General features: G+C 35.9%; 1 protein-coding gene across 1 annotated transcript in view; it reads left to right on the top strand.

Moving 5' to 3' along the window:
- The window catches only part of LOC150081707 (protein strawberry notch homolog 1-like), a 438,163-nt gene that overhangs the window by 191,268 nt on the left and 232,639 nt on the right, over nucleotides 1-14,256 (top strand). Inside the window, exon 11 of the mRNA XM_090378817.1 lies at nucleotides 336-449. Coding sequence (XP_090234943.1) covers nucleotides 336-449 — 114 coding nt within the window. The remainder of the gene's footprint in view (nucleotides 1-335; nucleotides 450-14,256) is intronic.

A 14,256-nucleotide genomic window follows, 5' to 3' on the forward strand; every position in this document is an offset into this window, starting at 1 on the left:
TCCCTTGTGCTTATTATTATTTTAAACCTTCCATCTTCTTTGCTAAGATCATGCCTGTGAAATTATTCTTGTGGGGATGAAATCCTTATTGAACACCAGTGTAGAAGGGGGATGGACAGGTGAAATGGTAAGTGTTGGGTTTTTTTTTTTTTTTTTTTTGCTGATGCTGTATTAAGCTTGCTTGCATCATTTACCACTAATAATAAATAATAATACTTGTTTTCTTTCTTCAGAAGCCTTTTAATATTACTATTTGTTGCTGATTCTGTTTTACTTTTTTTCAGTATTTTGAAATTTTATTGGATTTTAATATCTAATGATTTTTTCCCCCTCAGTTACGTGGCTTATACATGGCTAGGCAACTAAGTTTTGCAGGCGTAAGTTTTAAAGTTGAAGAAATTCCATTAGAAAAAAGTTTCATTGACATGTATGATGACTCTGTCAGACTGGTAAGATAATAAAATCATTTAGTCTAATCAAAGTGTGAAAACAATATTTTATTTAGAATAAATTAGTTTCTTTTGTTAAGACATGGTGAGAATTATCTAAAAAATCTGTTGTTTTTAAATGATTCATTACTTTTATTTAATCAATTCCATAGTTAATAATTTGAATGCTATTGTTTACATGATTGGATAGAGAATATTGTTATGTATACAGACCTGTTAATTCCCAGTTGAGGAAGGAGGGTTTTAATTAATTTTTTTTTTGTTCTCTTTTTCTTCAGAACCTTAATTCTCATCATTTCTGTAAGAATTTTCTAAGAAATCAGTTGTTTTTTTTTTTTTTTAAATGAGTTTACTTTTAAATAATGATTTCTCCTGTCAGTAATGTGAACCCTATTTTGACATTATTGATTAGGGAACATTATTATGATGAATAACATAGACCTGCTAACTATCACTTAGGAAGGAAGATTCTGTTTTTATTTGCTCTGTTTCTCTTGAAGTGGTGAAAACCATGTTTTCTCTCCAGGGCAATGCCAGAGTACCTCTCCATCTCTTTTATCATGCAAAATTGTTTGTTTCTTTGAGGTTATGATGGGCATAATTGTGAGAGCCACTATTTCTTACTTAAGATTACAGCTTTAAAGCAGTTTCTGCAAGCTAGCTGCTGGAACAAACCCACTAGTAATTTCTCTCTAGGAGAAATCCACATCGGATAGTATATAATATTGCTTACTCTACTCTACTCTACTCTACTCTATCAGCTTGTGACTGGAGAAAATGTAGTCATGTTAGGTATGCCTTTGCCATGCCTATGCCATAACCAGAAATTTTATCATTTTGTATGTGTCTTCTCTCAATTCTTAATTCTTTTACATTAGTTCATAATGAATAGTCAGACTAATGGAACAAACTTATCTGTAAAAAGATCTAAATTGCCCAGAAACTTCATAATTTCATTTCACAAATATATCAGGCTTAATGTCCAAGTTTGCAGATGATACAAAGGTTGGCAAAGGTTGTTAATGACAGTCAAGTATGCTATTGCTACAGTATGCTACAGTATGCTATTGCCTCAGTAAGACAGTATGCTACTGCCTCAGTAAGACAGTATGCTACTGCAACAGGATCTAGAAAAGTTAGGCAGATGGGCTGAGAAGTGACAACTGAAGTTTAATATTGACAAATGCAAAATACTGCATATGGGTAGCAATAACCCAAGAGAAACGTACCAGCTGTGTGGTACCACACTCAGGGAGGTGGAGAATGAAAAAGACTTTGGGGAGTAATTGTGCAGTCAGATATGAAGTTTTCTGAGCAGTGCAGATGGCTGTCAGAGCAGGTCATGGATTTTTGTCAATGATATATAGGAATTTTGCTAGCAGAGACAAGGAGGTGATTATCCCTTTGAATAAGGCAATGGCCAGGCCACACTTTGAATACTGCATACAGGTCTGGAGGACTCATTTTAGGAAAGATGTAGAGTTGCTAGAACAAGTACAGAGACGGGCAACAAGATTAGTGAGAGGAACAAAGGGGTTAAGTTGTGCAAGTTGCAGCACCTGCAAGGTTTTTTTTTTTTTTTTTTTGGTTAGTTGTTGGCACATTGGCTTCTGTGGCCATAATGCACCTCCCAATGTTTTTGCATTTTACTCTGATCCAAGCCCAAGGTGGGATTCGAACCTGCGACCTTTGGGTTGCCAGGCAGGCACTTTATCCACTTGGCTAGCCCAGTCGGCACCTGCAAGGCGATCTGATTGAAGTGTATAAGGCCTTGAATGGTTTGAGCAGGCTGAATGCTGATGGGATACTTCTGCTTGCTCAGATGAAGAACCTGAGGGGGAATGGATTCAAATTGAGGAAAGACAGTTGTAGAATAGATGTGTGGAAGTTTGCCTTTAGCCAGCAGGTAGTTGATTACTGGAATATCTGTTGTTGTGGAAGTTGATAGCTTAAATAAACTTAAAGCTGAACTAGACAAACATTTGGAGTGACTGGATGGGTGAAATGGGAAGGTTTTTCTTTTTTTTTTTTTTTTTGGCTGATGGTGTTATAAGCTTGCTTTTTTGTATAATATGCCCTTGCTAATATGTGGTTTCAGTTTCTGCAATGTCCATTTTCACTTACAATCTGCCAAGCTCCACTTACTTTTCTTAACAGAATCTCAGTTATTGGTTGTTTTAGCCTCCACAAATCTCATTTCTCCTAATATTTGCTCTGATTTTTTTTTTTTTACACTAAAGGTGTTATTTGTGTGCAGTGTCCACTCTGACATTCCTTGCTAGAGGCTTCCTGATCTGAAATCTGTTTTCTCTTCAATTCTCTTTACCCCATTCTCTCAAATTCATTGGTTGCCTATACCATTTCCCCTCACTCTACAAGTTACTCAGGCGCCTCCATAGCCAGGTGGGCAGGAGCAGCAGTGCGTAGCACATGCTTCGAGCCCGTGACCACCAAATATGGAGGATGTGGAAAGGTCAGGGAATGACCACCGCATATCCCCGGAGCAATATGGCTTTAGTTGCTAATGCTCCTAAAAAATCAAATAACAACAACTTACTCAAAAATTTTTGAATTTCTTTAAGCTCTATTTTCTCCAGTTTTTTTTTTTTTTTTTTTTTTAACACTGAAGTAATCTTTCATCTGATGATTTCAATATTCATAATTCCAGCTGCTTTTGATTTTATAGTTTGCACAACTGGTAGAGATACTAAGGGTTTTGCTTACTGATGACCTTACACAACTTGCTCATTTACTTAGTAGAATTTTAGTCAGTCCTATCCACACATCCAGCACTCTATCTTTTCCTCAAGAACAAGCTTTATAAATAATTTTTACCTATACACCATTAACAGTTAAGGTTAATTTTGTCTAGGTACATCCAGTCATTACTTTGTGTTAGGCTCTTCCTCCAGTGGAGCCTTTCTGTCTCATGGCCATTCTCAGCATCTTGTCATATGGAATTACAAGAATATGAAATGGGTCAAATTGCATAATTTCTGTTTCTGTTTTCCCTTGTGCTTATTATTATTTTAAACCTTCCATCTTCTTTGCTAAGATCATGCCTGTGAAATTATTCTTGTGGGGATGAAATCCTTATTCCTCATTCCACCTTAAAGTCTCATCTAAACTCTTACCTAAACCTTGGTTTTCCAATAAGCTGTTTAAGATAAGAATGCAACATATCAAATCTCTAGTTTCATTTTGTGCTCACACTAAAACTTGCAACAGTTTTAAAAAGCTATTGATCAATCCAAACTTTATTTTGAACAAACTCTGGGTAGGAAACTTACTTTTTTGCTCAAATGATAGTTGTGCCTTCTGGTATCTGGATGAAGTTATTGGCAGAACTTCTGTCTGTTCAAGCTTCAGTCTCTGATAATCTTTTATGATGCTATTGCATCCTAAATCTGAAGATAAATCCCTCAAACACATTCATACCTGCCAACCCTTCCAGTTTAATCAGAAGTTTCAAAATAATTGTGTATACTGTCTGATTAGTTTGGTTTTTCTTTCCAACAAAAAAAAAAAAAAAAAACATTTCTGCTCACTTGAAAAATAAACTTGACAAAAAGCAGATATGGTTTTATATGTATGTTTTTAATCTTTTATGAAATATAAGAATAGATGTAAAATGTATATCAGATCAGATTAATGCCATATAATTAGATGGATCTAAATCCATAATTAAAACCGTAATTAATATTTTAAAAGTGTAAAATGTTAATTATGCGTTAGACATTTCATCTGTGTTTGAAAATTATGCAGATAATTTTGGTTCCAGAAAATGGTGCTGCTGCTGCTGCCATATTAGCCTATAGCTAAAGATGGTTGAATTTTTAATTGTAGGTGTAGATGTATCCTACATCATCATGTTGTGGAGTTTTCGACCTAATTTGTTACCCCTGAATTTTATTCTTTGTGGATATTGAAAGCAGATCCTTTATCATTGATAATAAACCAATTGAAAGATAACACAACAACAGGATTCTGAATAAAAATTAGTAAAGAATGAATGAATAGCCACAAGTAAAAGATAATAAGGGCAGTTAATGTTATCATGGGTATAAATTGTAAATCAGGTTTTCTGTGGCAGTAGATTATAGTAACAGTCATTGCAAAGTGAGACAAAATTATCTATAATCAATTTCATATGCTGCAACTCAGAGTTTATTTGGTAAACATGAACCAAAAATGGTTTTAGATACATTCATACTCCCAACTTTCTGGCTTTATGATAGTCCATCTTTTTTACTTGATTTGAACCCTTTTCTGTCTCACTGTTATAATATAATCAATGACAAAGAGTTTTTCTGTCTTTTTACAAAACTCTGTTTTCTCCGTTCACAAAAAAAAAAAAAAACTTATTGGAATAAAAAAAAAAAATTGTGAGGTTCTGTTTATTTTATAAAAATTGACTGTCAGGTGTCTATATTGCAAATTAGAGACATGGAATAATAGCATAATCCTATTATCTGCAATTATTTGGGTAGTACTTCTGTCTTGCAAAGCTAATTAATGTCTTTCAAAAGACATATGCACAATATTTTGCATATATTGTAAAATCTGAAAAAGGTAATACCTTGTGTACTATGCGCAGATATGGTTTTTCAATTTCAAGTAGTGGGAAATGTAATATAATGCAATATTCGCAAACAAATAAGTATAAGAACAACATATAGAAATGCAAAAATGGATACATTTCATAGTGGTTATGATGTCAATATGAAATGTATGTGCCAAATGTTTATTTGTATTTTTTTTTTTTTTTTTTTTTTCCCCCGCTGAGTTCTGCTGATCATACAGGTACATTAATCAGAAATAGGTTTCCTGATAGTAAAATAACAAAAAAATACAGTTGGGAAAGAGTAAAGGTAGCAGGCATTATTTGTGAAAGGCATGGATAGGGAAAGAACAGGCAATGATGGCTCTGATTATGGACAATTTGATTGTTACTAGTGACAGTCATCAAAGTGATTCCAAGCTGTACCCCACTGTGTGACTGTTTGTAATAATAAATAAAAATAAACCCTTAAAATCTAAAGCAATTTGATTTCAGTGCTAGCATTGGAAGGTAACTCTAATGCACCTTTTATGATAGACCTAAAATCTGGAGTAGCAAAGGTATTAATAGAGGAGATTTGAGTACTTGGTTAATAGGCTGTCCCCATCATATTATTAATTTGTGTGCTGAAAAAGGGTTCTGCATGCTTTCCTGTAAAAGTAGATGAATATTTTACAGACATTTGCTACTATGTAGAGACAAGTGAGAGAAAAGGAAAGATAGATTTAAACAATTTCAACTGATTGTGCCATTTTAAAAAAGATTTTGAAGAATGTGTACGCATGTTTGTTGTGTTTGGCAAATATGGCAGTTTTTTTTTTTTTTTTTTATGAAAACCCCAAACACGAGAGAAGACAAAAGAAGATATTTGTAGATGCAGAGGAAGCAATATTTATAATGTGCTTGTGCCAAGAGAGATTAGAAGTCAGGGTAATCCCCAAAAGAGATATATCCTTGGGAGGTTTAGATCTTTTCGCAGATAAGCTTGCTCTATTAGTTTGACAGTTCATGGTGTATTCAATTAAATTCAAACAAAATTCAATTCAAACAAAATTCTGGTAATATGTAATACATATTAACCGAATTTTGTAATAAACAAATATATTTACATAGAAAAGTCTATTCTTTTGCAGGGGAATGGTATGTGCTTCATATAAACGAGTACTTTGTATTAACAAGATTTTACTGTATAACTAATTGTATCCTGTAGTATAATTTTATAATAATCTTATACTTTTAGCTAACTGGCTGTTGAAATTGTTTGTTTGTTATTTTGGTTTTTTTAGGAGCATTAGCAACTAAGGCCATATTGCTCCGGGATATGTGGTGGTCATTCCCTGACCTTTCTGCATCCTCCGTATTTGGTGGTGATGGGCTCGAACCCCGGTCTAATCAAGAAGCATATGCTATGCACTGCTGCTCCTTCCCACCTGGCTACAGAGGCGCCATATATATGTGAAATGGAATCTCTTCGGGATGCCACCCCATTTCACTATTTCAGTATAATATACAGTATACTGAGATGGTCCATATATGCAGCCTATAATGTTTCAATAATTTTCTGCACATATACCCTTGCATTTTAGTAAATAAAATCTAAATATCAATTTGGGATGAATTTTTATGGGTTTTATGTACAGGTAACTGTGGCATGTACATTGTTATCTTTGAATTTATATAAAGATAATGAGTAATATTAGCTAATCCCTTTTTAATTTGCCAGTTTTAACTAAAAAGTTAAGTAAAGATTATAAATAATATTAAATAATCACAAATTAATTTACCAATTATTAATTTAAAAGTTATGTGAGGGTTATAAGTAGTATATCATATCAGTAAAGGAATAGTGCAGGAACTTGCCATGCCGCATGTTGTCGTTTGAACTGAGAAATGATTGAGTTACTTTTTTTTTTTGCAGTCCTCTGGCGGGTCTTAAGGGATGACCTCTTACAAGAAAGTGTTAATGCGATATAATTCGGGAAAGTATGCAAGAAAGCACAAAAAAAAAAAAAAAAAAAAAAAAAAAATGCTAAAGCAAATAAAAAATATATAAAAATAAAGAACGTATCCCACATTTATGCAAGGAACTCTCTTAACTAATTCGATATACGTCCTATATACCTATAGGCCTCAGTAGCCGAGTGGTCAGGAGTGGGAGTGCAGTAGCACACGCTCTTTGAGTAGACCCGGATTCAAGCCCTGCTGAATACAGTCGATCTGCCAACCTGCACTGGACCAGCGTGGCAGATTATGGTCCGTTTCCCACAGCATGAATTGTTGAGGAGGCTTCCATCCTGCAGTGGGTTGATAATGGCTGCACTTTACCTTTTTTACATGTATACCTAATTACATTATATTAAACTAAGCCTAAAGTACATTGAATTAATTTAAACTATCTCCTTCACAAATCTCCCCCGTCCGCAGAGGATATTCTCTTTGCATGCTACAGGGCATGGATTAGTCATTAATGAAAAATAGAAACCAGGTTCAAATAGATTGATAGCCAGATTGCAAGTAGCAAGACTGCCATTTTGTAAATATATTGATTTGGCCTTCACAAGCTAATCCATATCCTGTAGCAAGTAAAGAGAATGCCCTCTGGGAGGGGGGGGGGACAGCTTTGTGAAGGAGATAGTTTAGATTAATTCAATGTACTTTAGTTTACTATAATGCAATTAGATGTGGCCTCTTAACCCCTGTAATTACTATAATTACTATAATGCAATTAGATGTGGCCTCTTAACCCCTGTCAGAAAGCTGCCAAAAATGTAAATCAATCATTTCTCAGTTCACCTGACAACTTACAGCATGGTAAGTTCCTGTTCTGTCCGTTCATTAATATGATTAACTAATACTAATGTGATTAACAATTATTACTTATAACTCTTACTTAACTTTTAAATCAGCAATTGGCAAATTGCTGATTTAAAAGTTAAGCGGGATTAACAAGGGATTAGCTAATACTAACATTATATAAATTCAAAAGTAATATAGACTCCACAACTAACTCTACATAAAACCCATAAAAATACATCCCAAATTAGCATTTAGATTTTATATATTTGCTAATATACAAGGGTATATGTGCAGAAAACAAAACTATTTAAATATTATAGGTTGCATATGTGGACTATCTTATTATATGTTATACTTGTAGAGCAAAGATCAAATGCCACCCTCATGCAACTGCAGGAGTGGGCACAAATGCACATGCTCAGGATATCACCTGAAAAAACTAAATCCATACTTTGGAAAGGAAACCCAAGGGAGACCCCCCCCCCCAAATTAAAATTAATGGAAAAGGCATAAAAATGGTATCAAAACTAAGATACCTAGGGTTTGTTTTTGCCTCAAAATTAACTTTTTATCCCCATTTGGCATACTTGACAAAAAAGTGAGAAACTACACAGCCATGATTGCCAGGATTATTTGGGCTGACTGGAGGCTCAAAAGAGCGAACTTGGCAATCATATAGCATCAAGTAGTGTTCTTGCCTGTCATCACCTATGAAGCTGGTGCATGGTTTACTTGCACGGCCATAGGCAGAAACAGGAACAAATTAGAGACAATTCAGAGAACAATACTCACTATCACCAGAGCATGTTACACTGTGAGCACCAGCCGGCACTTCTGGTGCCAGCTGGTGCTCTCCCACTTTACTTGGAAATAGCTAAAAGAGGCTTGTATTACAGACTTCAAGAGGGTATACCCACAGAATTTCTGGGGATAACCTTTAACACAGCCAACAACATCAAGGCTGAAAGAAAGTGAATAGCCACCAAGCTCCACAAAGCAAACAAATTGGGAACAGTAAACCAGAGGTTTGGTTACTAAAAGGTTTCTGCCATAGGTGGCAATGGTTAGTCATTGCTAACCGATGGCAGTGAAAAGTCTGGGGACAAACCACTTTGGTTTGCCCCTGGACTTATCACAACATTTATACTGACAGGTCACGGCTCCCTAAAGGCGAAATTAACCTCCTTAGGGTTGACTAATGACCCAAACTGTACCTGTTATGACGAAAGTGAAGACTAGGCACACATTCTCTATGAATGTACAATTTATGATATACTGAGAACCCAACTATAGCAAAAATTGGTTGCCTACCCAGGGAAGAAGAAGAACACCTATTTATAATAGAAAAAAATAATTATAAAGCCACAGACTGCACACAAAACTATTTGAAATGTGTAGAGACATTCAGAGGCTGGCCTTACAGCCCCCAAAGCAAAACAACAATCCATAACCAAAATGTCCATGTCTCTCAACATGTCTAGACGAATTTAAACTGACAAGGTTGCTGTATCAGCTCCCTGACAGATACTCAAATTTGACTAAATTGGATTGACTAGCCCCCCCCCCAACAGGTTTATCTTGCCCCTATTGGGGATCTTTGACACTGATGGCATTTCTAGGCTATCTCAACAGCAAATCACTTTTTTAAAATTCATGATTGAAACCAAGAAGGACCAGGCCCTTCCATTTTTAGACGTGTGGTTAAAAAGAGAAGGTTCACAGGTCACAACGTCAGTATATCAGAAATCCGCATGTGCTGGACAATACACCAACTACCATTCCTGTCACTCCAACTCACAATGTCATAGCATCACCCAGTCACTAATGAACAGGGCTTTGACACATTGCTCCAACGCTACCGGCACACCCGAAGAAATACATATGGTCAAGTCCGGACCTCAGAAAATGCGGCTACCTTAAGCAGACCCTCAACTACTGGGAACAGACATCACGGCACTGGACACTCCTCATCAGATGCCCGACAACCTGACACTTCTGATTTGACAGGTGTCGCCCCATGTCCCATTTTACCCTGCTCTAGTGCATGGCATAGGCAGAATCCCTCGCAGCTACATCTGCACCGTTCAAACACCCGAAACGAAACTCCAATCAACATACCCTCCCCCCTGAAAACACTGATTTCCCCCTCTGAAGCAGAGCGGGATCATTTACCGCATACCATGCTGGGACTGTGATGCAAGCTACATCGGGGAGGCCATCCATTGTTTGGAAGACCAGCTGAGGAACCACCAGACCGCTGTCACTAAAGCTGGCTTCACCCATTCAGTGCTAGCTGCTCACTATTGGCAGGAGAGCCATGATATCACACCAAAGGATGCAAAAATCATAGGCTTCTCTCGCAATTTCAAGATCCGCCATTGGCTGAAATCGGCACACATCAGTGTCACCTGGAATACGATAAACAGGAGGGACCACGGCACTCTCCCCTCCTCCGTGACCTTGCGTGCTTAAGTACTTGAAGGTCAGCTACAGCACATAAAAACAACCACTTGCCAGTGCTCAATTAGTTGAAAAAGGCAACATACAGTAGCCGAAAGCTTCTATATTTGTTCTGTATTTTCTAAATTTAATATATGTTATCTCCTAAATATCTATGCCTTTGTGTCAGTTTTTTATGTATTACTGTGTTTACTCTCTCACGTACTAATTAAATTCTTTTCACTTGGTCGGTGCAGCCAAGAAATCACTATGCATTATTACTTTATATTCCAAGTCAAAAAACATAAAACATTTTTGATCTCTTAGTTTACATTTTTATCAAGGAATTATTATTCACAATATAAATATAAAAACCTGTGTAGTACAATATTTGTATCTATATGTATGTGTGAAATATATATATATATATATTGCACACACACACATATATATACATTGTGAAAAACACTGCAATGTAGCCTTTTCATTTCTTATTTTAATTTCTTATCAACTATCTGTTCCTTTTTCCCCTCTTACCTGGTTATCCTATCATATATCACTACACGCCTTATCCATTTCGTAGAATTCACTTCTGGTGTATACTGTAGATTCATTATGATTAAACAAAACCTTCTTTACACTTTAGTAGGAATATATAACAGTTAATAAGCAGAAAAAGAGAAATAACAGAAGTTATGGTATATCTAATGCTCCAAAACGTGCAGTGCAGCAGTAGAGGAAGCAAAAGGATATAAATAATGTATGGTTTGTAGAATAAATAAAGTGTCTGTGGAAATGAAAAGTACACAAGGTGCCAGAACTAAGAGAAGTTTAAGGGATAGTGGAAGTGAAGTAGGGGTAAAACAGGTGAAAGAATTTGAAAAACCTAGTGTAAAAATGAACCGGGACTGAGGGGGGAAAAATATACAAGTAAATAAATAAATAACACTATATTCAGATATGGGATGGAAATTTTAGCAAGAGGTCAAATCAGGAGATGGCAAATATGCAGAATCTGAATATAGATGAAAATATGATATACATCCAGGAAATTCATCAGAGGACTACTCCTGACCACGTATCACACACTGTGTTTCCAAACTTGTCTGTAATATTAGAAAAAGGGGGGGCAAATATGCGGCCTTTTATCGTAATACTAGTAGACAAAGTAGTCAATACGTAGTGTAAAAAATATAAATTAAAATAAATACAAATTAACAAAAGTGTAATGTGGAATTATAATACAAATGTTTGTGAAGCACATGAAAAACATATATGCTTCGCATACATTTGTATTATAATTCCACATTACACTTTTGTTAATTTGTATATATTTGTATTTATTTTAATTTAGATTTTTTACACTACGTAGGAACTACTTTGTCTACTAGTATTACGATAAAAGGCCGCATATTTGCCCCCCTTTTTCTAATACTACAGACAAGTTTGGAAACACAGTGCCTGATACATGGTCAGGAGTAGTCCCCTGATGAATTTCCTGGCTATGTATCATATTTGCCATCGCCTAATTTGACCCGTTGCTAAAATTGTCCTCCCATATCTGAATATAGCGTTATTTATTTACTTGTATATACAGTAATACCCCGAAGTTACGCGATAGGTGGGTCCGACGAAAATCGCTTAAGTCGAATTCGTGTAAGTCGGGGTACAACTTTGCATATAAATACATATAGATTTTGTTTAATTGGGACCAAGGAACAAAAACACTAGCTTAAAAGAAAAATATTTAATAAAATTGCAGTTATTTATATATATTAATACAAATTATGTATTAAAAAATAAATGAGTTACGTAAAAAAGTTATTTCAATGTCGATGGCTTCATAAAATCTAACAAATTCGTCTGATGACAGCGCCTTCTTTTTTCACGCAGAATTTCTTCGTAGCAAGCTAATAATTTTTTATTCCTTTCTTTGTAGCTATAACGCGTTCTTCGTTGGAGTCTGTTTTCTAAAATTTTTAAGCCCTTTTCAATTGAGCTGAGACCTTCTGTCAAGCTTCCAATTGTCATGTGCTTTTCTGGTGGAACTGGGTCTGGGTGTCGGATAATTCAGTGATGTTTTGCTCACGCATCTCTGTGAGCTCATTCATTGTCAGCTCCTCACTATGTGAATCCAACAACTCGTTGACATCATCACCATTGACTTTCAAATCTAATTGCCTGGCAAGATTAACAACTTCTTCTATCATATGAGCGACATGATCAGTTTCTGGCGTTGTTTTCGTCTCGTTTTTGAAAAAAAATGGACAAAGTTTATTTCAGACACCATTCAATGTTCTTTTGTGAATTTCATCCCAAGATTCTTCAATGATTCTTATGGCATCTAAAACATTGAATTGTTTCCAGAAGTCTTTAACAGATATCTCACTATTTTGTCGCATAGCTTCATTCAGACGTGCAAACGAATGCCTCGTGTAGTAGGCCTTGAATGTTTTGATGACTCCCTGGTCCATCGGTTGAAACAAGCTGGTTGTGTTTGGAGGCAAAAACACAACTTTCACACGTCGGTCGAAATTAATTAGGGTGGCAGGAGGGTGACCGGATGCATTGTTAATAAGAACGATCAATTTAAATGGAATCTGTTTAGACTTGCAATAACGTTCGACTTGGGGTATGAAGTGGTGACCAAACCAGTCCTCAAAAACGGAAGCTGTCACCCAAGCTTTATGATTTGACTTCCAAATCACTGGTAAGCTAATTTTAGATATATTTTTGAAAACTCTTGGGTTTTCAGAGCGATAAATTAAGAGAGGTTTTAACTTGTAGTCACCAGCTGCATTCCCGCTGACCATCATTGTCAATCGGTCTTTGGAAACCTTAAAGCCTGGAAAGTTTTTTTTATTCGTGAAAACGATGTAATTTCTGATGGGCGGTGTGTACGAAGGGCAGGGACGTAATCAACACGAGCTTATGACTCGTGCTTACTGGGAATTCCTCGTTCAAGGGGAACAATTACAAGCCCCTATCCCCATCACGAAGGAGGTTGATGGGGTTACGCAGTCCTTCCTGACAGCGATGAGCAGGCTGATTCCTTCAGTGTAGTGCGCGTGCGGCCCCGGACAAAGGTTGAGCACGAATTCGAACGCACACATATAAATATGACAGTTGGAATGCAAATTCTTGTATATGTGTGCAGCTCATGCGGCAGCAAAGTTGAATTTTGTTCACCTTGAAGATATTGGGCGGCAGTGTTGCCAAACGAAAAAATCAAGAACCGCGTAACTCCGAGTTCGTAAGTCGGGGTAGCGTAAATCAAGGTATTACTGTATATATTTTTTCCCCCCTCAGTTCCAGTTCATTTTTACACTAGGTTTTTCAAATTCTTTCACCTGTTTTACCCCTACTTCACTTCCACTTACTACTATCCCTTAAACTTTTTTTAGTTCTGGCACCTTGTGTACTTTTACATTTTCACAGACACTTTATTTATTCTACAAACCACACACACACACACACACACACACACATATATATATATATATATATATATAGTTATTATAGTAAAAGCACAATAAGTACTTTATATTTCTTCAGTCTATAATCTAGTTATTATCATAAAGGCACAATAAGTACTATACAGAAGATGAACATGTATATGAACACAACAGTATACAGCTTGCAATAGACCATAAAGTCAAATTAACTTATAAAAATAAAGTAGCCCATGCAGGCATACATGGCCGAACCCTGGAAGTAAACATATAATTAGTAATAAAATATAAATATATAATACAATGAAGATTATGTAGTTAACTATTGGTGTAGAGATACATTGAAAGGGACTTTTTCAAGGGCTAACCCTCTCAATGTGTCCCACCAATAATTAACAGAGCTGTCTGTTTCTGACTGCCATCTGCCTGTTTAACAGTGTCCAAAACTTAAACTTGATTATGTTATAATTTAGTAGCAAATCAGAAACAGATAGCTCTGTTAATTATTGGTGGGACACAAAGAGAGGGTTAGCCCTTGAAAAAGTCCCTTTCAATGTAT

The sequence above is a fragment of the Mastigoproctus giganteus genome, chromosome 8 (assembly GCF_048544385.1).
Source record: "Mastigoproctus giganteus isolate SK-2022 chromosome 8, ASM4854438v1, whole genome shotgun sequence".
NCBI classification, from domain to species: domain Eukaryota; kingdom Metazoa; phylum Arthropoda; class Arachnida; order Uropygi; family Thelyphonidae; genus Mastigoproctus; species Mastigoproctus giganteus.